This window comes from Danio rerio, chromosome 5 (genome assembly GCF_052040795.2).
Source record: "Danio rerio strain M-AB ecotype USA chromosome 5, GRCz13ab, whole genome shotgun sequence".
NCBI classification, from domain to species: domain Eukaryota; kingdom Metazoa; phylum Chordata; class Actinopteri; order Cypriniformes; family Danionidae; genus Danio; species Danio rerio.
The window spans coordinates 43894552-43919894 of record NC_141025.1 but is presented as its reverse complement, the minus strand read 5'-3'; the positions used below and the strand labels follow the sequence as shown (position 1 = coordinate 43919894).

General features: G+C 34.3%; 5 protein-coding genes across 14 annotated transcripts in view; 2 read left to right on the top strand and 3 right to left on the bottom strand.

Moving 5' to 3' along the window:
- Positions 1–25343, top strand: part of LOC141385583 (uncharacterized) — a 607868-nt gene that overhangs the window by 160606 nt on the left and 421919 nt on the right. The gene's annotated exons all lie outside the window — the stretch shown is intronic.
- Positions 1–25343, bottom strand: part of rufy3 (RUN and FYVE domain containing 3) — an 881807-nt gene that overhangs the window by 732387 nt on the left and 124077 nt on the right. The window lies entirely within an intron of this gene.
- LOC147844108 (uncharacterized) overlaps positions 6716–25343 on the top strand; it is a 93040-nt gene continuing 74412 nt past the window's right edge. Inside the window, exon 1 of the mRNA XM_087254074.1 lies at positions 6716–7883. The gene's annotated coding sequence lies outside the window, so the exon portion shown is untranslated. The remainder of the gene's footprint in view (positions 7884–25343) is intronic.
- On the bottom strand, positions 8689–14803 carry LOC147844111 (serine/threonine-protein kinase pim-3-like). 4 transcript variants are annotated; one of them, XM_087254049.1, is made up of 8 exons: positions 14386–14766; positions 13889–14146; positions 13689–13771; positions 13525–13575; positions 13080–13452; positions 12776–12955; positions 10868–10955; positions 8689–8870 (listed from the first exon to the last, which is right to left on the bottom strand). In XM_087254049.1, exons 1-7 carry the CDS (start codon positions 14399–14401, stop codon positions 10873–10875), a joined length of 1044 nt encoding a protein of 347 aa, XP_087110175.1. In that variant the 5' UTR covers positions 14402–14766; the 3' UTR covers positions 8689–8870; positions 10868–10872. The 4 variants fall into 4 exon arrangements, with proteins under 4 accessions (XP_087110175.1, XP_087110174.1, XP_087110172.1 ...); XM_087254047.1 differs by lacking the exons at positions 8689–8870; positions 10868–10955 and adding exons at positions 12330–12510; positions 12608–12703; XM_087254048.1 differs by lacking the exon at positions 8689–8870 and having other exon boundaries at positions 9104–10955; positions 14386–14803.
- On the bottom strand, positions 15894–21912 carry LOC147844110 (serine/threonine-protein kinase pim-3-like). Of its 3 annotated transcripts, none has more exons than XR_015944605.1 (8): positions 21582–21912; positions 21085–21342; positions 20885–20967; positions 20721–20771; positions 20276–20648; positions 19972–20151; positions 17991–18154; positions 15894–16073 (listed from the first exon to the last, which is right to left on the bottom strand). XR_015944605.1 is itself a non-coding variant. In XM_087254028.1 (8 exons), exons 1-7 carry the CDS (start codon positions 21595–21597, stop codon positions 18072–18074), a joined length of 1044 nt encoding a protein of 347 aa, XP_087110154.1. In that variant the 5' UTR covers positions 21598–21912; the 3' UTR covers positions 15894–16073; positions 18067–18071. The 3 variants fall into 3 exon arrangements, 2 of the variants coding, with proteins under 2 accessions (XP_087110154.1, XP_087110153.1); XM_087254028.1 differs by having other exon boundaries at positions 18067–18154; XM_087254027.1 differs by lacking the exons at positions 15894–16073; positions 17991–18154 and adding exons at positions 19354–19706; positions 19804–19899.

The following is a 25343-nucleotide window of genomic DNA, read 5'->3' as shown; positions in this document are numbered from 1 at the left end:
TACTTTTGCTCACGAAAAAACGAGATTTTGGCTGGATTTTCGTTTTTTGGTTTAGGGTAGGAAAACGGATAAACGACTTTAAAATTCATTTTACACATGTAGGCGGTGCTGAAACGCCCACTTTCCTCTAATTGGTCAACCAAATCTGCGCTCGTGACGTCACCCTCAAAATAAAAGCCTTACACGCAGGCTTTTAATTATTATTATTTAATTATATATTAACTAAGTTTACATATTCTATCATTTGAACCACACACAGTTAGCAGGCTTACATTCATTCCGTATGTATAAATAAATAAAAACGTAAATCAGCAGTATTCTTAGACATTTGTCGTTAAAATAAGGTCATAGTTCACTGCCAAGCTTCTTGCTGCTGTGCACCTGATGCAGAGCAAAGATAGTCATTTCCGAGCAGCACCTGGTTTACATGATTGTTTCAGAGCTATTGTAGGCCTAAATAATAGCCTACTCTGTATAAAATAATAATTTATTATTATTATTATTATTATTATTATTAGGCCTATTATTATTAGTATTGTTATTATTATTATTTACTTATAATATATTATAATAGTTATTCAATGGTTGTAAGAACACATTGGACCCTGCATGGGGCTATAATAAATGGTACCATTTGTTTCTATTGGATTTTCTCCTATTTTAATTTAATATATGCCTTTAGCCTATTGTAAATATTTATTTGATAATTAATACTTTTTTATTGCAACGTCAAAGTAGGCCTGTCTTATTATTATTATTTGTTATTATTATTTTGTCATTATTGTTGTTATTATTATTGTAGCAGGGACATAGCCACAGGTGAGGCAGAGTGTGCTGGTGCCACCCAAAGTGGCATCTTGCACCTGAAAATAGATGCCTTCGCGCTCAAGCGCGTGCAAAAAACCTGCACAGGCAAAAGTAATGATGAATGTGTTGAAGGAAAAAAAAACATTCTAATTATTTGTTAATAAAATAGTGCAACATTATTCTCAGTCAGTGTAGGCTGAAAAAATTAAGATCGCCAGCATTTCAAGGGTGGTTTTATTTTTAGTTCATTGCTGTGACGCGCTATATTTCACTAAGGCTGCATGAGACTGAAAGCGCATCTTGCTTATTTTCTCTATTTTACATACAGAACATATCATACAGTCCAGGTTCTACCGTTCTAGTGAGTGCGGGGCATTGCTTTACAGTGGTAAAGTGGATTATTTCTTGGCAAATTCATAATGATTCACTTTGTTTAGTAATAAATTTCATAGTTATAAAATAACTACATTTCAAGAATATGTTAACACTTTCAACTATTTAGGATTATTTATTACATCAAAAGTAATTTCAAAGTAACATTAAATGTACGTATAACTGCTTAATTGTGTGTGTAAACACCTAAGATGCAAAAAGCTTATTTAGACCAGAATAGGCCTACTAAATGCAACGGTCAATGTATGTAAACTTATGACCTAAAATGTCTTAAATGACTCAATTTAAGTCTTTTTAAGTTTTTAAATAATTTAAGTTTAACATAAATGATTTAAACTTTAAACTTCAAATTAACAGAGTATGGCAAATAAATTGTTTATTAAATGGAGGTCAGGTGTCTATCTTAATTATAATTATTAAATATTATGACACTACAGTGGTGTATTGGAGAGTACGCACCTTTTAATTAATTAATTTTAAATAAGTGGTTTATCCTAAATAAAATGCAATGGGATCGGTGTGCAATGAATAGTTTGAAAACCCCTGGTTCAGACTAGACGAGCTAGCTGTCTGTGCGCTGCGCTAATAACTTGGCATTTGCTCTTTTCGGTGCTGCCAGATGTATTTACTATTGCATAAAATAATAAAAAAGGTAATTCGGTAAAGCGCGTGATGCGCACAGAAATAAGCGCACTATATGCATATGTCGAATTAAGTTCTCTTTTTCTTTAATCAAGACTTTTCCATTCGAGGAATTACAGTTAATAATAGCTTAGTCCTTATAAACGATCAGTTTATAAAATACACAATTTACGGATCAAGCCTAATGAAGAATAAGAAGAATATGCAACGCATTACGATCCTTGAATGATCAGAGCGCATTTATATAAACTATATATTTTATATAATCCATAAATGTTAAAAAACATCATACATTTAAAGTAATGGAACATTATATGTTATAAAATCTAAACTATTATTTAGGCTACAGGCTAAATAAAGGCGCCTTTTCGTGGCTGTTCATCGCGTGCGTCAAAGAAAAGACATGACACAATCTCTATAAAAACTTGTTGTTTATTTACAATATCTAAAGGGATATAAAACATCTAACATGCATCTCCATTCTCAACGAGTTTCTGTGTTCTGCATCCTTCACAGACCGAGGTCTCATTCCGAGGTAATCTGTAAATATTCTCATTTGGTTCTGGCACATTCTTGATTAAAGGTGAAACTGACCGGCGCAACGGATGATGTGTCATCTAGAGTGACTACAGTTATAATACAGGTTATGGAACTATTTCACTTTAATTTCATATTATTATTTTATTAAACAAACAAACCAGTTTTTGTTTTGGCTCTGCATGCAGCGTATTGGATCTTTGAAGCATTGCACTTCAAATGTTATTCCTTTTTTTTAATTGTATTTTTAATATTTTTAATTATACAACACAAAATTAGTTCTAAACAGATACATTTTCCTATAGGCTATGATGAAGTGTATATTTTTGTTTACACAGGTCCTATACAAAACTGTGTGGATGGATGATTTGTTTCTCCGTGAAAATCACTCATTTAATAAGCAAACCAGGCCAAAATGTTGTTTAGCTTGCGTCAAACTGGATGGACAAACATATTGAATACAAAGGCTGGTTATTTTATGCAATGAGGGACAATAGGCCTATTACAAATTAAAGAAAATTATTTGCATATTAAAACGAAAATATATAAAAAATGACTTTAGATAATGTAAATAAGCATCAAGTTTTTTTTTTGAGATTGTGTGTCTAATTCAGTAGTGTAGTGCGTTCGCGTGGGTTTCCTCCGCGTGCTCCGGTTTTCCCCACAGTCCAAAGACATGCGGTACAGGTGAATTGGGTAGGCTAAATTGTCCATTCTGTATAAGTGTGTGTGTATGTGTGGATGTTTCCCAGAGATGGGTTGTGGCTGGAAGGGCATCCGCTGCATAAAAACTTGCTAAATAAGTTGGCGGTTCATTCCGCTGTGGCGACCCCAGATTAATAAAGGGACTAAGCCGACAAGAAAATGAATGAATAATGTGCAATACTAATTTAAAATACGTATCACTAACCTTATATGTGAAATAGCAGGGCCCGCTGTAGCACTTTCTCAAGAAGAGCAAATGTCAAATTATTAGCGCAACGCACATGTAGCGAGCTCATCTGTTTGTCGGAACTACTAGACACAATTTTTTTTATCAACTATAATGTGTTTAATTAGTTAATTTGAAATGTATTTCATTATTCCAGCAATAATTGTTGAGTGAAAGAATGTGCTAGAAATATGCATTGCGGCTCCCTTTATTGTACAGGCTTATTGCACTTAAACTTTTTTAGGTTCGGCTCTCGAATTAGTAGGGTTATGAGTAAATGTTATTTAAAATATTTAAAGCCTGCCATCTAGCCTACAATAACAGCAAATTTAATAATAAAAAATAATAATTATAAAAAATAATAATAAAAAATAATAAGACATGCCTACTTTGGCGTTGCAATAAAATAGTATTAATTATCAAATAAATAATTACAATATATAATTAAAATAGGAAGAAATAAATGAAAACAAATGGTACCCTTTGTTTTTATAGCAGGGCCCAAAGTGTTCTTATTCTGGTTCTGCTAACAACTATTAAAAAGAAAAAAAACACACCAAACAATAAAAACACTAGTAACTGATAATAATAATAATAATAATAATAATAATAATAATAATAATTATTATTATTATTATAAAGCCCTTGCTCTGAAACAATCATGTAAACCAGGTGCTCCTCGGAAATGACTATCTTTGCTCTGCATCAGGTGCACAGCAGCAAGAAGCTTGGCAGTGAACTATGACCTTATTTTAATGACAAATGTCTAAGAATACTGCTTTACGTTTTTATTTAATTCATACATACGCAATGAATGTAAGCCTGCTAACTGTGTGTGGTTCAAATGATAGAATATGTAAACTTAGTTAATATATAATTAAATAATAATAATTAAAAGCCTGCGTGTAAGGCTTTTATTTTGAGGGTGACGTCACGAGCGCAGATTTGGTTGACCAATTAGAGGAAAGTGGGCGTTTCAGCACCGCCTACATGTGTAAAATGAATTTTAAAGTCGTTTATCCGTTTTCCTACCCTAAATCAAAAAACGAAAATCCAGCCAAAATCTCGTTTTTTCGTTTTCTCGTGAGCAAAAGAAAAACGGAAAAACGGCCGTTTTCTTCATTTCCTTTATTCCGTTTGAAAATGGAAAACAAATGAACAAAACATACACGGACCGTACACGGACCATTTTTTGACTCATTATTTCATTTTGGTTTTGTGTTTGTTTTAATATTTCGTTTTAAGTTAATAAGCTGAATAACAGATGAGTTTCCGTTTTTTCTGCCTACAGAATAAACAGAAAAACGAAATATTCATCGTTTTTCTGATGTTTCGTTTTCCGTAATAAAAGGAATAATCAAATGAACAGATGATACACGGACCCTTCTAGCTGTGGTTGCCAGTAATCTGCTGTTTTTAACATTTTACATTCGTAAATTCAGTTTACAGAATATTTCTGTTAAAAATACATTACACAGTCTGTATTTTACATCGAACACATTTCCCCCTAAATCCCAGAGCAAAACCCTCACTAGTGTCCTCACTACAGAGGGTTGAACACTCAGACAGTGATGAAGTAATAAGATAATTAAGTCTCTAATTAAAGGAGGATTGAGAATTGTCGATAAACAGCTGTTAACAGCAGAATCACTGCAGAAAAACACAAATTACAGCCAAAACCAAAGATAAGATCAACTGAGAATAAAACTCTAAATAAAATAATAAATAATAAAAATGTAATTTTTCAAGATCTCAGCAGAGGTCATTAAAGGGGTGGACCATAATGTTTTTTTAAGGCTTGGTTGTGTTACAGTTTTTCTCAAATGCTAAAACACATTTCACAAATGTTTCCTCCACACAGCAAATTCATTGGTGTTAAATTTCATGTGTTGTGGTAATTCAGAGTAAAGTGTTAAAATTCTAGAGTTAGATAAAGGTAAAATAACCCTCTCAGCGTTAGAAGTTGATTTGCCTCCATGTCATACAGAGTAACATATAAGAAGAAAACCCTTGTATTTGAGAAACTAATCAGAGTGTCTGAAATCTCGCCACACCCTCATTCACCTGGCCCTTAAATTGGTCAATTAGTTTAGTCCACTAGACAGAGTAAATGACCACAAATAAGTGAATTCAGACACCTGCTGTTGAACACCTGCTGTTAACAAGCACAATCACTGAAGGAATAAGAAATTGAAGGAAGAAATAAATCTACAGACACAGCCTCACACCAAACCAACTGAATTAAAACAGAGGATTAAACAACTCCATTAAATAATAGTATAAGCAGCTTCACTGATTACAGTTTGACTTAATTTCTGTAAGAATATTTGACAATGAACAGAGGTTTATATTTTTTTATTAAAAATATTTCATTTCATTTTATGCTTAATTGTTATAGATTTAAATTCAGGTGTTTATTAAGTTGATTCATAATAATATGCAAATGTAGTTGTATTAAAGCTGCATGGGACAATACTACTGACAGTTTGCTGCTCTTCAAAGAAAATTCAACAAACAATTAGGATGCCATTAATAATTAGAGTGTCATGCACTAAACATTCAAGCTCCAGCTTGCTCATTATAACACACAGGCATCAAGAATCAGGACATGAACCTCAACCGTGGTTGCTGAAAAAAAAAAAAAAAAAGCTGCATAGTTCATGCCGCAATGCATGCTGGGTGCCAGCATAGTACAAAGCTCCCAGCATGCATTGCAGCATGAATAAATTATGCAGCTTTATGTTCTTACAATCTCTTTCTTTTCCTTTATTTTGTGTTGTTTTTGGGAGGTGATAGTTCAGTAGTGTTTTTTTTTTACTTGATTTTTATTTTTTTGTTTGTCACCATCATTGAGATTCAAAGACTAATTATTGATGTCTGGATGTTTATAAGTTCTGCCATAGATCAAACATTCTCATTGTAAATATTTTTTTTATTTTATTGGAGCTTCAGTGGTTTCATTTATGTATATTATTTATTTCTCACACATAACTAATATGATCTTGCATTAGAAAACAAGCAGGAAAGGAAGGCTATATTATCAATAATAATCACTTCAGACTGACTGTTTAATTTTCTTTCAGCTCTCCATGCTTTATGTTTAAATAGTGTAATTAACACTATCTATAGCAGCCAAAGAAGAAGACATTTATAGTAAGAAGTTGAAGAGGCTGACTAAAGCAGACTCTGTCCTCCATCATGGTGACTTCAAATGAACAACGGAAATTTTATTAAGAGCTTTTGTTCACATGACAGAAATAAAGTCACTGGTCAGTAATAGGTGTAGCTCCATGATAAGTTGTTTAATTTGATGAGTTTTTTTTTAAAATGTTGAAAAATAAGATTTTTTATTGTGTAATTTGTTTTATTTTTATTGATTATTATTTTATTTAGAGTTTTTTTTTTCTCAGTTGATTTCATCTTTGGTTTTGGCTTGTGTTTTTCTGTCCTTCGGTGATTCTGCTTGTTAACAGTTGTTCATCAACAATTCTCAATCCTCCTTTAATTAGACACTTAATTGTCTCATTAACTTCATCACTGTCTAAGTGTTCAGCCCTCTGTAGTGAGGACACTAGTGAGGATTTTGCTCTGGAATTTAAGGCTTACGTGTGTTCGAATGAAAAATACAGACTATGGGATTTGTTTTTAACAGAAATATTCTGGAAACTGAATTTACGAATGTAAAATGTTGAAAACAGCAGATTACTGGCAACCACTGCTGCCAGTATTTTGACATACATTTAACAGATGTTTTACACAATAAGAGTTTGCTAATTAACACTCTGGGTGTTAAAAATTTTAACACTTTCAAAAATGTTATTTTAACACTTATAGTGGTTCCCATAAAAACACTGAGGGAGTATTAATTTTAACTCTAAGGTAGTTAAATCTACCAAATCTAAAATTTGCAGTGTGAGATCGATAAAAATACAGACTGTTGAATGTGCTTTTAACAGAAATATTCTGTAAACTGAATTTATGAATGTGAAAAACAGCAGATTACTGGCAACCACAGCTGCTGGTATTTTTCCGTAAAATCTAAAAATGAAAAAAAAAAAGAAAAACAGCAAAACGGTTTTTGTGTCACCATTGTGGAGGATAATAGCGTCTCTGTTCAAGTCCAAGATGAACTGAGAAAATTTGTGTTATGCTGCATCTTCTTTTGTTTAAAGGTAACTGTGTAGTTACTAATGCTGTCAAAATCTGTTTGCTACTTGCCATCACACATGAAAACATTATTGCATCTAAAGACTTAACATTTTTTTGCACTAAGCTATGATTTTGTAAAATGAACAATGTATTAGTTCATGAAATATGGTTATTTTTTGTAAATTTATAGAGTTATATAAAACTTCCATGTTTTTCACAAAAAGATTCTGGCAACCACAGCTGCTGGTATTTTTTCGGAAATTGAACAGATATTTTACACAACAAGAGTTTGCTAATTAACACTCTCTTGGTGTTGACAATGTTATTTTTAACACTTATAGTGGTTCCCATATAAACTCTGAGGCAGTGTTAATTTTAACTCCAAGGTAGTTAAATCTACTATCTAAAATTTGCTGTGCGTACAGTGCTAACTGCTCACGTAGATATTAGGAATATAAGTTAAAAAAAGTTTATTATTGTAAATAATAGAAAGTAAATTAAATCGTTCACAATTTCTATGTCTATGCCTATATTTTACAGTCTATGGTCTACGCACGATTTCAGATCACATGGCCGTTTGTATCATCATCTGGTAGGCTACATGGTTCAGTCATATTTATGTACTTTTCATTTGCTCTTGTTTTCAGATTTAATATTATTAAGTTTTATTAATGTTTTCGTTATTTTGGATGTATGTGAAGGCTTTTTAAGGGACTTTGTGTTCACTCAAGGGCTAGAAAGCACAAAAGTTCACCTGCCGAATGAGTTCCCGCGTCCGACCACAAGATGGCGTCCACAGCAGAAAGGTGCAAGTTTATAAATACATTATTTCTGTTTGTATGAATCTAAATAGCTGTTTTCATCACTAATATACAGCTTTCAATAAGCTAAATTACTGTCACAAGGTCTGTAATGACAATTAGCTTATACGTTTGCTAGAATTTTCCTAACCGATCTAGCCTTGTTCATTTATATTAAAACAAAAAAAGATTTTATTAAATTCAGAAAAACATCTCTCGTTTGTCATTACGTTTGATGATTTGATGTGATTTGAGCTTCTGAACTTCTGTTAAGGGTGCAAAGTCTGCCTTGAAGCGGCCTGATTTTTTACACCAGTTTACAGTAGTAAAAATATATCAAAGTTAATTAAAGTAAACATATTAAAGGTAAACAGGTTTTTATTTTTTGAATGTAGTTAAAAATTATTTATAAAATGAATAATATGATTAATAATATGATTCATTTATTATATTGATATACATTTTTTATATTAAATTATCTCTGGGTCATAAAGGATTCTGCTTGCAGCCTACAGTACATCAGCTTTCAGGCTCAGTGCTGTGTTTCTTCTTCTTCTTCTTGGTCTTTACTGACGCTCCTGGTGCAGTGATGTTGCAGTTGCTGTGAAAAGCTAGGCGAGAACACAAACCACAAGTGTTTTTATTCAGGCATGCAACAGACTGAATGTCCTAAAACTGTTTGTGGTCAAGCTGGTGATCTTGCATGCTCAATACACACATCAATGCATGAGATAAACTGTGGTTAGACAAAAACAGAAATAAGAAGAGTAAGAAAATATTTAGTGCACGCTGCAGCTGTAAATGTTGCTTTTATTATTTTCATGACTTGGAATTGATGAGAAACTGAAGATGCAAAAGTCTGATTTATTAAAATACGTGCCATGAATCAGAGACAGTGTAAACAGCACACAACTGAGGTTTGATTTATTTAAAGAAGAGCAGAGCAATGCAACATGTACGAGTGCAACATTCAACATTTAAACCAAATTGTAATAATCATTCAACAAAATTTCCTTTCATAAAGCAAATCCATCTGTTTGTATTTCCTATTATCTTTTAATTTCTACATTAGACCTTCTTTAGTTGTTGAGAAATGACAGTATCCTGTTCACTGATCAGACACTTATAATGAATTTAATGTGAGAAGAGAGTTTAGTGTGGAGTAAATTCAGCACAATGGACAGCTCCCTGCAGTGCTGAACTGACTGAACCACATCTGCAGGAGGAAATGCTACAGAGATGTTTAATTACTGCTGAATAATTACTGAACAATATTGAATATTGAAAATCTAACCCATCAGTAGTGATTACTAATTAAACATTTATTTTATATATAAATTAAGAAAAAAGGCGATTGCATAAAAATCCTGTTGGGCTTATTCGCTCTAAGACATGCTTTGATAATCATATTTCTTTTAAAGTAATACGGTTTTGTCAATGTTAATAAAAGGAAACACTGAGTTTGTATAATCATTTCTTTTTGTAATTGAACACTCACTTTACAGCTCTTCATCTCTCAGAAAACTCCCTCATTAAACCAATAGTTGCCCTCGCGCACATTAATCAATACACAAGACTAAAGAAAGCCTAATGGAAAATCTGTGCTTTGTGACAATGATCTAAGAGATCTTATCAGATCAGTGAAGTTTATTTTTCAGTTTGGCTGAAGTGAAAACAGTTTTTGATAAAAACAAACAAAAAATTAAGCACATTATTATAAGCCCTGTAAGATTTTTTTTTTTTTTTTTTTTTTTTTGGCTACAGAACCAAACACTGTTGTCCTATGATTTGCCTAAATTAAACTAACTTTAGTTAACCTAATTAACCCAGTTAAGCCTTTAAACTGCACTTTAGGCTGAATACTAGTGTCTTGTAAAATAACTATTAAAATATTGTGTCATGAGTTATTAGAGATTATTTATTTAACATATTATGTTTAAAAATGTGTTGCAAAAGATATTTTCTCAATTAAACCGTGCTGGGGAATTATTTAATCATTCATTACACTCAGAATAATTTATTTCAAGTGTTTATTTCAGTTCATTTTGATGATTATGGATTACAGCTAATATTAGTGTCAATTATAGTTTATCTCTTCATAATATAGCTGTGCTTTAATGATAAGTTTACATGTTTACCTAAAGTTTTATTATTTTAATATTATTTGAATGAATTTTATCGATAATTAATGCAAAGTCCTGCAAATAATTAAGCAACACAATCCTGCAGCCATAGTCCGACTTCAAATACAGAAATAATGTATATTTAATAAAGTATATTAGTAAAATAAGTGTTTATAATTAGTTTTTAAAGTGTATCTTAGTTTCTAATAATACTTTAAATTAAATTAACAGCAAATTCATTATATTTTGTAAAACGATGATTTATAGTGTATTTAATATTAGAATCTTTAACTTCTGATTTTCCAACCACTTTTAGCAAATTCATCCGTGTTAAACTCATATTTTTCATTATTGTGTGTAATCAGTAAAGATAAAATAAAATGAATATAATAACTAAATATATATTCACTTTAATAATGGCCTGTTGTTCATTTTAGAGCAAGAGTCTCCTTGTGCTGAACGGTTTAACAGCACCTCCACATCACCTGCATCAGAGTGTGTTTTCTGCTGGAATCTGCTGTTCAGTGTGTGTTCGGTGTGTGTTCTCCTCTTCTCCATCTGCGTCTACTGCCTCTGTCAGAAGAAAACTACAGGTCATCAGCTATTCGTAAAAAATGTATATCTCAAATTATAAAATGTAAATTATTCTTATCTTTTGTTAAGTTTCTGTAGGTTCTGGGGCTGAGAACAGACATGTTGAGGTATGAGCACATTTTGAGAATAATTTTAATATATATTATTCGCAATAGTTTAGCAGCAACATAAATTACATCAATATAATGTAATATATTTATTTGTTTATTTATTTGTTTATTATTTTAATTAAATATATTCTGTTTCAGGCTGGTGATGAAGTGTGTTATGCTTCATTAGACATGCCTTCCACACAGCAACAAAGGCAGAGGAATGAAAGAGCTCAGAGTTCAGACTTCAGTATTTATTCTAATGTCAGAACCAGCAGAATGTAAAGTAGAGTAAACTAAAGTCATTGTTCTTTAGTAGAAATATGATTCAAAAGAGTGTTAATGACAATGCTCTGGCATCTGCATCCTATTTTCATTGATTCTAATATTGTAAGTTTTTAATGATTAAAAATGTAAATACATTTAAGAAAGGTTAAATGTTTTTTCAGAATATTTGACTTGCAGTCTCAGAAAGGACTCAGTGTTGTTTCTGGGTCTCTCAGTTTAATATAATTTAAGCCAATCACATGAGTGCATATGCAGTAGTACTCCCAGCTAAAACTGAAGTTCTTAAACTCTTTTCATGCCACAAAACAAACATCTCCCTGCTACAACAACAGAAATGTAGAATGCAAATGTACATCTAACAGAGCTCTGAACATTCCTAATATTAAAAAAAAAACAAAAAACTAGGTCTTAGATCATCAGATGTGTACACCATTTCAGAGGTTTTACTGCTACTGTGGGCAAATTAGCACAACAACTCCACCAAAACTTATATATTATAGATCTATAAGATCATTTAATGGAATAACAACCTAAACAATATTTCATCACACCTTTAGCCTCAGTCAGTAGAGCTGCAATCTTCATTTTAAAACCATTATGAAAACCTCCATTAAGAGGACTTAAATGGATAGTTCACCCCAAAATAACAATTCTGTATCATTAACTCCCTTTCACTTGCTCCAAACCTGTTTGAGTTTCTTTATTCTGTTCAATACAAAAGAAGATATTTTGAAGAAAGCTGAAAAGCTGTACCCATTGACTTGTTTGTTTTTGCTACTATGAAAGTCAACGGTTACAGGTTTTCAGCTTCTTCAAAACATTTTATTTTGTGCAAAACAGAAAACAAGAAACTCTTAAAGATTTGAAACCGCTTGAGTTTGAGTAAACAGTGAGTAAATCTGGATTTCTGTGTGAACTCTCCCTTTATTTGAGCTCTCTCCAGTCACTCTAGGAAGACACTACACCTGGATTATTTGTCTAAATAATACGTTTATTATTAAAATCCCTATTAACATTAAAGTCATCTGAAGCGGTGGCTTAGTGCAGGTAAAGGGGCCCCGGCCCTGGGTGAGTCGGCCATTAGTTAATGCCCACTCCTCATTCTGAAGGTGATCAGGAAGCAGTTCTCTGCACTTCCTGTGTGACTCCTGCTCACCCTACACAAATCATTAAGATCATTAATCCAGACTGACCCTAACAACACAATCAAAGCCATGAGTGCGTCACTCAGATAAGTGTCAAGTCACTGGCCACCTGTTCACTGTAACCAGGGATGGCGCTCAATATCGTCCAAACTGGGCCGATCAGCCGCCGCTGGACTGAGACACCAGCCAATCAGCTGACGGCACTCTGATACACACAACACCGTGTTCAGAAACACAGAGCAACACACTTCTGCTGATCTCTCAGTGAGTCTCTTACCTGTTGACAGAGTTATGGGGAAGGTCAGTTTGCTCCTGGACGTGACCCTCAGTGAGCCTCCGAAGGGGAAACGGTTGCACAGGATGTTGAAGAGGGTCACTCCTACTGACCACACCGTAGCTGGACCCGCATGGTAGCGCTGTCTGCAGAACCACTCAGGTGGAGCGTATTGAATCGTTCCTGAGAGACACAAGGAGACACAAACACCCGTTCAAAACACTCCAGCACACACAAATTCCCTTTGGTGGCTCATCAAAAGCTCACAAACATCCACAGAGTGTTTCCTTCTGCAACACAAACCCACCTGCGAAGTATTTGTAGGCCGAGCGCTTGAGCAGATCTCCACAGCCGAAGTCCAGCAGCTTGATGTCCTGGGACTCTGTGGAGATCAGCAGGTTCTCTGGCTTGACGTCCCGGTGCAGGACTCCGCGGCTCTCGCAGTGTTTCAGAGCCGCGATCAGCTGCACCAGCACTTTCTTGGCCAGACCCTCATCCAGACAGTCGTTCTCCTCACAGAAGCTCTGGAGGTCTTGGCAGGGATCCGGACGCTCCAGGATCAGGATGTAGCGTCTGGGACGGTCAAACCAGTCTAGCAGCTGCAGGACGTTGGGGCAGGCAGGAGCTGAATTGACGCGGGTCATCAGTGCCACCTCCAGCGGCAGCCGACCCTGACCTTCCTGCAGGACAAACGATTGGATTCAGAACCCAATGAAACATCAAACACAACAACAGGTTCACACTGAACTCACAACTCTCAGTCTCCTCTGTGTCCGCTCTTTAGACACATACTTGATGGCGACCTGTAGACAGATAAAGCATAATAAATCACACCTGCCTGATCCTCACACATCACATTTACTGAGATCAGGATTTCTAAAGGCTGTTTGAATGAAGAGCGGAGAAAACGACTTACTGGCAGTCCATCAGACCTGCGCATCCCAGCAAACACAGAGCCAAATCCACCGTCTCCCAGCAGTGGGCCCTTTGCATACGCGTCTGCAACACAGAGGAGCAGTAGAAATGTGTGTTCAAAGAAAACATGCAGCAGTAGAGAAAACTGTAAAAGAGCATTACTGAAACATCATCATCACTTCTTCAAAAAGCCATTCTGACCTCTGCGAGAGCGTTTGAGAGCTCTTCTAGATGAGGTGGACGGACGTTCATCTTCTGGTGTTTGCTGGCTGCCGCTCTGCCGCTTCCTCTTCCTGTTACCCTGATCTGTGGACACAGATTTGGCCAACAGGGAAGGCAGAGGTGCGAGAAATCCATCAAGCTCTTGGCTCACGGTCTGGGTTTCACCATCACCATCATGTGTCCTGACGTCCTGAACAGCTGCCTGGATGAAAGCAGAACTCCTGGATCTGGAGCGGCCTGAGACAACGACAACAACAACAACATATCACGTTTATTATAAGATTATAAGAATTAATCAACAATTAACTTTAGTAGCTGCATCTACAGAGAATAAAAGACATCTGATCACTTATATCGGGGAACAGTTGTGTTGAAATGGGTTCATTTGTACCAGTTTATTTACATCACATTTCCCCAAACATTACACAACATCATGTCATGATTGATCATAAACAAATAAAAACTAAAACACTCACTGCGGTTTTCACCCATCTGACAAACTCCTCCAAACTCCAGCAAACCTGAAAACAAGAACAAAGATCAAATATCAATAAAAATGTCAATAAAAACAAGATCAAAATCAAAATAAACACAACAAAAGAGCAACAAAACGTGTCAAAAGGAATAATTTCAGCTCTGAGCGTCGATCTCCTTGTAAAATAAAAGTCTTCTGTCAGAAATTCTCTGGTCTCCTTGAAGAATCGCAGTATCAGCACAGTAATCCTCAGCAAATGTCTCAGAAATTCGCCTCTCCTCAATCAACAGATAGCGGCGAGTCTCGGTGTTTATATATGGAGTCAAATCATAACACGCGTTGCTATAGCAACCACAATTTGAATCGCCAATCTGAATCACGTGAGTAAACGATTCATCTCATCTCAACATATAAATAATAAATAATTAATAATAACAAATAACATAGTTATAATAATAATAATAATAATAATAATAGTAATAATAATAATAATAATAATAATGAAGTTTAAATCAATTAATTTATAATTCACGAAACTGTAATAATAATGCTAAATGAGCAAGATTGGTTTGACAAGGTTTGACTTTTTAAAATGTACAGCTATTTAGGAATTAATTAAATTAAAATAATAAAATTAACTCATATATTTTCTATTAGTGGCCCAAGCAATGTAAGTGCATGCTGGTTAATTACACGTACAGTGCTAACTGCTCACGTAGATATTAGGAATATAAGTTTTAAAAAAAGTTTATTATTGTAAATAATAGAAAGTAAATTAAATCGTTCACAATTTCTATGTCTATGCCTATATTTTACAGTCTATGGTCTACGCACGATTTCAGATCACATGGCCGTTTGTATCATCATCTGGTAGGCTACATGGTTCAGTCATATTTATGTACTTTTCATTTGCTCTTGTTTTCAGATTTAATATTATTAAGTTTTATTAATGTTTTCGTTATTTTGGATGTATGTGAAGGCTTTTTAAGGGACTTTGTGTTCACTCAAGGGCTAGAAAGCACAAAAGTTCACCTGCCGAATGAGTTCCCGCGTCCGACCACAAGATGGCGTCCACAGCAGAAAGGTGCAAGTTTATAAATACATTATTTCTGTTTGTATGAATCTAAATAGCTGTTTTCATCACTAATATACAGCTTTCAATAAGCTAAATTACTGTCACAAGGTCTGTAATGACAATTAGCTTATACGTTTGCTAGAATTTTCCTAACCTATCTAGCCTTGTTCATTTATATTAAAACAAAAAAAGATTTTATTAAATTCAGAAAAACATCTCTCGTTTGTCATTACGTTTGATGATTAGATGTGATTTGAGCTTCTGAACTTCTGTTAAGGGTGCAAAGTCTGCATTGAAGCGGCCTGATTTTTTACACCAGTTTACAGTAGTAAAAATATATCAAAGTTAATTAAAGTAAACATATTAAAGGTAAACAGGTTTTTATTTTTTGAATGTAGTTAAAAATTATTTATAAAATGAATAATATGATTAATAATATGATTCATTTATTATATTGATATACATTTTTTATATTAAATTATCTCTGGGTCATAAAGGATTCTGCTTGCAGCCTACAGTACATCAGCTTTCAGGCTCAGTGCTGTGTTTCTTCTTCTTCTTCTTGGTCTTTACTGACGCTCCTGGTGCAGTGATGTTGCAGTTGCTGTGAAAAGCTAGGCGAGAACACAAACCACAAGTGTTTTTATTCAGGCATGCAACAGACTGAATGTCCTAAAACTGTTTGTGGTCAAGCTGGTGATCTTGCATGCTCAATACACACATCAATGCATGAGATAAACTGTGGTTAGACAAAAACAGAAATAAGAAGAGTAAGAAAATATTTAGTGCACGCTGCAGCTGTAAATGTTGCTTTTATTATTTTCATGACTTGGAATTGATGAGAAACTGAAGATGCAAAAGTCTGATTTATTAAAATACGTGCCATGAATCAGAGACAGTGTAAACAGCACACAACTGAGGTTTGATTTATTTAAAGAAGAGCAGAGCAATGCAACATGTACGAGTGCAACATTCAACATTTAAACCAAATTGTAATAATCATTCAACAAAATTTCCTTTCATAAAGCAAATCCATCTGTTTGTATTTCCTATTATCTTTTAATTTCTACATTAGACCTTCTTTAGTTGTTGAGAAATGACAGTATCCTGTTCACTGATCAGACACTTATAATGAATTTAATGTGAGAAGAGAGTTTAGTGTGGAGTAAATTCAGCACAATGGACAGCTCCCTGCAGTGCTGAACTGACTGAACCACATCTGCAGGAGGAAATGCTACAGAGATGTTTAATTACTGCTGAATAATTACTGAACAATATTGAATATTGAAAATCTAACCCATCAGTAGTGATTACTAATTAAACATTTATTTTATATATAAATTAAGAAAAAAGGCGATTGCATAAAAATCCTGTTGGGCTTATTCGCTCTAAGACATGCTTTGATAATCATATTTCTTTTAAAGTAATACGGTTTTGTCAATGTTAATAAAAGGAAACACTGAGTTTGTATAATCATTTCTTTTTGTAATTGAACACTCACTTTACAGCTCTTCATCTCTCAGAAAACTCCCTCATTAAACCAATAGTTGCCCTCGCGCACATTAATCAATACACAAGACTAAAGAAAGCCTAATGGAAAATCTGTGCTTTGTGACAATGATCTAAGAGATCTTATCAGATCAGTGAAGTTTATTTTTCAGTTTGGCTGAAGTGAAAACAGTTTTTGATAAAAACAAACAAAAAATTAAGCACATTATTATTAGCCCTGTAAGATTTTTTTTTTTTTTTTTTTTTGGCTACAGAACCAAACACTGTTGTCCTATGATTTGCCTAAATTAAACTAACTTTAGTTAACCTAATTAACCCAGTTAAGCCTTTAAACTGCACTTTAGGCTGAATACTAGTGTCTTGTAAAATAACTATTAAAATATTGTGTCATGAGTTATTAGAGATTATTTATTTAACATATTATGTTTAAAAATGTGTTGCAAAAGATATTTTCTCAATTAAACCGTGCTGGGGAATTATTTAATCATTCATTACACTCAGAATAATTTATTTCAAGTGTTTATTTCAGTTCATTTTGATGATTATGGATTACAGCTAATATTAGTGTCAATTATAGTTTATCTCTTCATAATATAGCTGTGCTTTAATGATAAGTTTACATGTTTACCTAAAGTTTTATTATTTTAATATTATTTGAATGAATTTTATCGATAATTAATGCAAAGTCCTGCAAATAATTAAGCAACACAATCCTGCAGCCATAGTCCGACTTCAAATACAGAAATAATGTATATTTAATAAAGTATATTAGTAAAATAAGTGTTTATAATTAGTTTTTAAAGTGTATCTTAGTTTCTAATAATACTTTAAATTAAATTAACAGCAAATTCATTATATTTTGTAAAACGATGATTTATAGTGTATTTAATATTAGAATCTTTAACTTCTGATTTTCCAACCACTTTTAGCAAATTCATTCGTGTTAAACTCATATTTTTCATTATTGTGTGTAATCAGTAAAGATAAAATAAAATGAATATAATAACTAAATATATATTCACTTTAATAATGGCCTGTTGTTCATTTTAGAGCAAGAGTCTCCTTGTGCTGAACGGTTTAACAGCACCTCCACATCACCTGCATCAGAGTGTGTTTTCTGCTGGAATCTGCTGTTCGGTGTGTGTTCGGTGTGTGTTCTCCTCTTCTCCATCTGCGTCTACTGCCTCTGTCAGAAGAAAACTACAGGTCATCAGCTATTCGTAAAAAATGTATATCTCAAATTATAAAATGTAAATTATTCTTATCTTTTGTTAAGTTTCTGTAGGTTCTGGGGCTGAGAACAGACATGTTGAGGTATGAGCACATTTTGAGAATAATTTTAATATATATTATTCGCAATAGTTTAGCAGCAACATAAATTACATCAATATAATGTAATATATTTATTTGTTTATTTATTTGTTTATTATTTTAATTAAATATATTCTGTTTCAGGCTGGTGATGAAGTGTGTTATGCTTCATTAGACATGCCTTCCACACAGCAACAAAGGCAGAGGAATGAAAGAGCTCAGAGTTCAGACTTCAGTATTTATTCTAATGTCAGAACCAGCAGAATGTAAAGTAGAGTAAACTAAAGTCATTGTTCTTTAGTAGAAATATGATTCAAAAGAGTGTTAATGACAATGCTCTGGCATCTGCATCCTATTTTCATTGATTCTAATATTGTAAGTTTTTAATGATTAAAAATGTAAATACATTTAAGAAAGGTTAAATGTTTTTTCAGAATATTTGACTTGCAGTCTCAGAAAGGACTCAGTGTTGTTTCTGGGTCTCTCAGTTTAATATAATTTAAGCCAATCACATGAGTGCACATGCAGTAGTACTCCCAGCTAAAACTGAAGTTCTTAAACTCTTTTCATGCCACAAAACAAACATCTCCCTGCTACAACAACAGAAATGTAGAATGCAAATGTACATCTAACAGAGCTCTGAACATTCCTAATATTAAAAAAACAAAAAACTAGGTCTTAGATCATCAGATGTGTACACCATTTCAGAGGTTTTACTGCTACTGTGGGCAAATTAGCACAACAACTCCACCAAAACTTATATATTATAGATCTATAAGATCATTTAATGGAATAACAACCAAAACAATATTTCATCACACCTTTAGCCTCAGTCAGTAGAGCTGCAATCTTCATTTTAAAACCATTATGAAAACCTCCATTAAGAGGACTTAAATGGATAGTTCACCCCAAAATAACAATTCTGTATCATTAACTCCCTTTCACTTGCTCCAAACCTGTTTGAGTTTCTTTATTCTGTTCAATACAAAAGAAGATATTTTGAAGAAAGCTGAAAAGCTGTACCCATTGACTTGTTTGTTTTTGCTACTATGAAAGTCAACGGTTACAGGTTTTCAGCTTCTTCAAAACATTTTATTTTGTGCAAAACAGAAAACAAGAAACTCTTAAAGATTTGAAACCGCTTGAGTTTGAGTAAACAGTGAGTAAATCTGGATTTCTGTGTGAACTCTCCCTTTATTTGAGCTCTCTCCAGTCACTCTAGGAAGACACTACACCTGGATTATTTGTCTAAATAATACGTTTATTATTAAAATCCCTATTAACATTAAAGTCATCTGAAGCGGTGGCTTAGTGCAGGTAAAGGGGCCCCGGCCCTGGGTGAGTCGGCCATTAGTTAATGCCCACTCCTCATTCTGCAGGTGATCAGGAAGCAGTTCTCTGCACTTCCTGTGTGACTCCTGCTCACCCTACACAAATCATTAAGATCATTAATCCAGACTGACCCTAACAACACAATCAAAGCCATGAGTGCGTCACTCAGATAAGTGTCAAGTCACTGGCCACCTGTTCACTGTAACCAGGGATGGCGCTCAATATCGTCCAAACTGGGCCGATCAGCCGCCGCTGGACTGAGACACCAGCCAATCAGCTGACGGCACTCTGATACACACAACACTGTGTTCAGAAACACAGAGCAACACACTTCTGCTGATCTCTCAGTGAGTCTCTTACCTGTTGACAGAGTTATGGGGAAGGTCAGTTTGCTCCTGGACGTGACCCTCAGTGAGCCTCCGAAGGGGAAACGGTTGCACAGGATGTTGAAGAGGGTCACTCCTACTGACCACACCGTAGCTGGACCCGCATGGTAGCGCTGTCTGCAGAACCACTCAGGTGGAGCGTATTGAATCGTTCCTGAGAGACACAAGGAGACACAAACACCCGTTCAAAACACTCCAGCACACACAAATTCCCTTTGGTGGATCATCAAAAGCTCACAAACATCCACAGAGTGTTTCCTTCTGCAACACAAACCCACCTGCGAAGTATTTGTAGGCCGAGCGCTTGAGCAGATCTCCACAGCCGAAGTCCAGCAGCTTGATGTCCTGGGACTCTGTGGAGATCAGCAGGTTCTCTGGCTTGACGTCCCGGTGCAGGACTCCGCGGCTCTCGCAGTGTTTCAGAGCCGCGATCAGCTGCACCAGCACTTTCTTGGCCAGACCCTCATCCAGACAGTCGTTCTCCTCACAGAAGCTCTGGAGGTCTTGGCAGGGATCCGGACGCTCCAGGATCAGGATGTAGCGTCTGGGACGGTCAAACCAGTCTAGCAGCTGCAGGACGTTGGGGCAGGCAGGAGCTGAATTGACGCGGGTCATCAGTGCCACCTCCAGCGGCAGCCGACCCTGACCTTCCTGCAGGACAAACGATTGGATTCAGAACCCAATGAAACATCAAACACAACAACAGGTTCACACTGAACTCACAACTCTCAGTCTCCTCTGTGTCCGCTCTTTAGACACATACTTGATGGCGACCTGTAGACAGATAAAGCATAATAAATCACACCTGCCTGATCCTCACACATCACATTTACTGAGATCAGGATTTCTAAAGGCTGTTTGAATGAAGAGCGGAGAAAACGACTTACTGGCAGTCCATCAGACCTGCGCATCCCAGCAAACACAGAGCCAAATCCACCGTCTCCCAGCAGTGGGCCCTTTGCATACGCGTCTGCAACACAGAGGAGCAGTAGAAATGTGTGTTCAAAGAAAACATGCAGCAGTAGAGAAAACTGTAAAAGAGCATTACTGAAACATCATCATCACTTCTTCAAAAAGCCATTCTGACCTCTGCGAGAGCGTTTGAGAGCTCTTCTAGATGAGGTGGACGGACGTTCATCTTCTGGTGTTTGCTGGCTGCCGCTCTGCCGCTTCCTCTTCCTGTTACCCTGATCTGTGGACACAGATTTGGCCAACAGGGAAGGCAGAGGTGCGAGAAATCCATCAAGCTCTTGGCTCACGGTCTGGGTTTCACCATCACCATCATGTGTCCTGACGTCCTGAACAGCTGCCTGGATGAAAGCAGAACTCCTGGATCTGGAGCGGCCTGAGACAACGACAACAACAACAACATATCACGTTTATTATAAGATTATAAGAATTAATCAACAATTAACTTTAGTAGCTGCATCTACAGAGAATAAAAGACATCTGATCACTTATATCGGGGAACAGTTGTGTTGAAATGGGTTCATTTGTACCAGTTTATTTACATCACATTTCCCCAAACATTACACAACATCATGTCATGATTGATCATAAACAAATAAAAACTAAAACACTCACTGCGGTTTTCACCCATCTGACAAACTCCTCCAAACTCCAGCAAACCTGAAAACAAGAACAAAGATCAAATATCAATAAAAATGTCAATAAAAACAAGATCAAAATCAAAATAAACACAACAAAAGAGCAACAAAACGTGTCAAAAGGAATAATTTCAGCTCTGAGCGTCGATCTCCTTGTAAAATAAAAGTCTTCTGTCAGAAATTCTCTGGTCTCCTTGAAGAATCGCAGTATCAGCACAGTAATCCTCAGCAAATGTCTCAGAAATTCGCCTCTCCTCAATCAACAGATAGCGGCGAGTCTCGGTGTTTATATATGGAGTCAAATCATAAGACGCGTTGCTATAGCAACCACAATTTGAATCGCCAATCTGAATCACGTGAGTAAACGATTCATCTCATCTCAACATATAAATAATAAATAATTAATAATAATAAATAACATAGTTATTATAATAATAATAATAATAATAATAATAATAGTAATAATAATAATAATAATAATGAAGTTTAAATCAATTAATTTATAATTCACGAAACTGTAATAATAATGCTAAATGAGCAAGATTGGTTTGACAAGGTTTGACTTTGTAAAATGTACAGCTATTTAGGAATTAATTAAATTAAAATAATAAAATTAACTCATATATTTTCTATTAGTGGCCCAAGCAATGTAAGTGCATGCTGGTTAATTACACGTACAGTGCTAACTGCTCACGTAGATATTAGGAATATAAGTTTTAAAAAAAGTTTATTATTGTAAATAATAGAAAGTAAATTAAATCGTTCACAATTTCTATGTCTATGCCTATATTTTACAGTCTATGGTCTACGCACGATTTCAGATCACATGGCCGTTTGTATCATCATCTGGTAGGCTACATGGTTCAGTCATATTTATGTACTTTTCATTTGCTCTTGTTTTCAGATTTAATATTATTAAGTTTTATTAATGTTTTCGTTATTTTGGATGTATGTGAAGGCTTTTTAAGGGACTTTGTGTTCACTCAAGGGCTAGAAAGCACAAAAGTTCACCTGCCGAATGAGTTCCCGCGTCCGACCACAAGATGGCGTCCACAGCAGAAAGGTGCAAGTTTATAAATACATTATTTCTGTTTGTATGAATCTAAATAGCTGTTTTCATCACTAATATACAGCTTTCAATAAGCTAAATTACTGTCACAAGGTCTGTAATGACAATTAGCTTATACGTTTGCTAGAATTTTCCTAACCTATCTAGCCTTGTTCATTTATATTAAAACAAAAAAAGATTTTATTAAATTCAGAAAAACATCTCTCGTTTGTCATTACGTTTGATGATTTGATGTGATTTGAGCTTCTGAACTTCTGTTAAGGGTGCAAAGTCTGCATTGAAGCGGCCTGATTTTTTACACCAGTTTACAGTAGTAAAAATATATCAAAGTTAATTAAAGTAAACATATTAAAGGTAAACAGGTTTTTATTTTTTGAATGTAGTTAAAAATTATTTATAAAATGAATAATATGATTAATAATATGATTCATTTATTATATTGATATACATTTTTTATATTAAATTATCTCTGGGTCATAAAGGATTCTGCTTGCAGCCTACAGTACATCAGCTTTCAGGCTCAGTGCTGTGTTTCTTCTTCTTCTTCTTGGTCTTTACTGACGCTCCTGGTGCAGTGATGTTGCAGTTGCTGTGAAAAGCTAGGCGAGAACACAAACCACAAGTGTTTTTATTCAGGCATGCAACAGACTGAATGTCCTAAAACTGTTTGTGGTCAAGCTGGTGATCTTGCATGCTCAATACACACATCAATGCATGAGATAAACTGTGGTTAGACAAAAACAGAAATAAGAAGAGTAAGAAAATATTTAGTGCACGCTGCAGCTGTAAATGTTGCTTTTATTATTTTCATGACTTGGAATTGATGAGAAACTGAAGACGCAAAAGTCTGATTTATTAAAATACGTGCCATGAATCAGAGACAGTGTAAACAGCACACAACTGAGGTTTGATTTATTTAAAGAAGAGCAGAGCAATGCAACATGTACGAGTGCAACATTCAACATTTAAACCAAATTGTAATAATCATTCAACAAAATTTCCTTTCATAAAGCAAATCCATCTGTTTGTATTTCCTATTATCTTTTAATTTCTACATTAGACCTTCTTTAGTTGTTGAGAAATGACAGTATCCTGTTCACTGATCAGACACTTATAATGAATTTAATGTGAGAAGAGAGTTTAGTGTGGAGTAAATTCAGCACAATGGACAGCTCCCTGCAGTGCTGAACTGACTGAACCACATCTGCAGGAGGAAATGCTACAGAGATGTTTAATTACTGCTGAATAATTACTGAACAATATTGAATATTGAAAATCTAACCCATCAGTAGTGATTACTAATTAAACATTTATTTTATATATAAATTAAGAAAAAAGGCGATTGCATAAAAATCCTGTTGGGCTTATTCGCTCTAAGACATGCTTTGATAATCATATTTCTTTTAAAGTAATACGGTTTTGTCAATGTTAATAAAAGGAAACACTGAGTTTGTATAATCATTTCTTTTTGTAATTGAACACTCACTTTACAGCTCTTCATCTCTCAGAAAACTCCCTCATTAAACCAATAGTTGCCCTCGCGCACATTAATCAATACACAAGACTAAAGAAAGCCTAATGGAAAATCTGTGCTTTGTGACAATGATCTAAGAGATCTTATCAGATCAGTGAAGTTTATTTTTCAGTTTGGCTGAAGTGAAAACAGTTTTTGATAAAAACAAACAAAAAATTAAGCACATTATTATTAGCCCTGTAAGATTTTTTTTTTTTTTTTTTTTTGGCTACAGAACCAAACACTGTTGTCCTATGATTTGCCTAAATTAAACTAACTTTAGTTAACCTAATTAACCCAGTTAAGCCTTTAAACTGCACTTTAGGCTGAATACTAGTGTCTTGTAAAATAACTATTAAAATATTGTGTCATGAGTTATTAGAGATTATTTATTTAACATATTATGTTTAAAAATGTGTTGCAAAAGATATTTTCTCAATTAAACCGTGCTGGGGAATTATTTAATCATTCATTACACTCAGAATAATTTATTTCAAGTGTTTATTTCAGTTCATTTTGATGATTATGGATTACAGCTAATATTAGTGTCAATTATAGTTTATCTCTTCATAATATAGCTGTGCTTTAATGATAAGTTTACATGTTTACCTAAAGTTTTATTATTTTAATATTATTTGAATGAATTTTATCGATAATTAATGCAAAGTCCTGCAAATAATTAAGCAACACAATCCTGCAGCCATAGTCCGACTTCAAATACAGAAATAATGTATATTTAATAAAGTATATTAGTAAAATAAGTGTTTATAATTAGTTTTTAAAGTGTATCTTAGTTTCTAATAATACTTTAAATTAAATTAACAGCAAATTCATTATATTTTGTAAAACGATGATTTATAGTGTATTTAATATTAGAATCTTTAACTTCTGATTTTCCAACCACTTTTAGCAAATTCATCCGTGTTAAACTCATATTTTTCATTATTGTGTGTAATCAGTAAAGATAAAATAAAATGAATATAATAACTAAATATATATTCACTTTAATAATGGCCTGTTGTTCATTTTAGAGCAAGAGTCTCCTTGTGCTGAACGGTTTAACAGCACCTCCACATCACCTGCATCAGAGTGTGTTTTCTGCTGGAATCTGCTGTTCGGTGTGTGTTCGGTGTGTGTTCTCCTCTTCTCCATCTGCG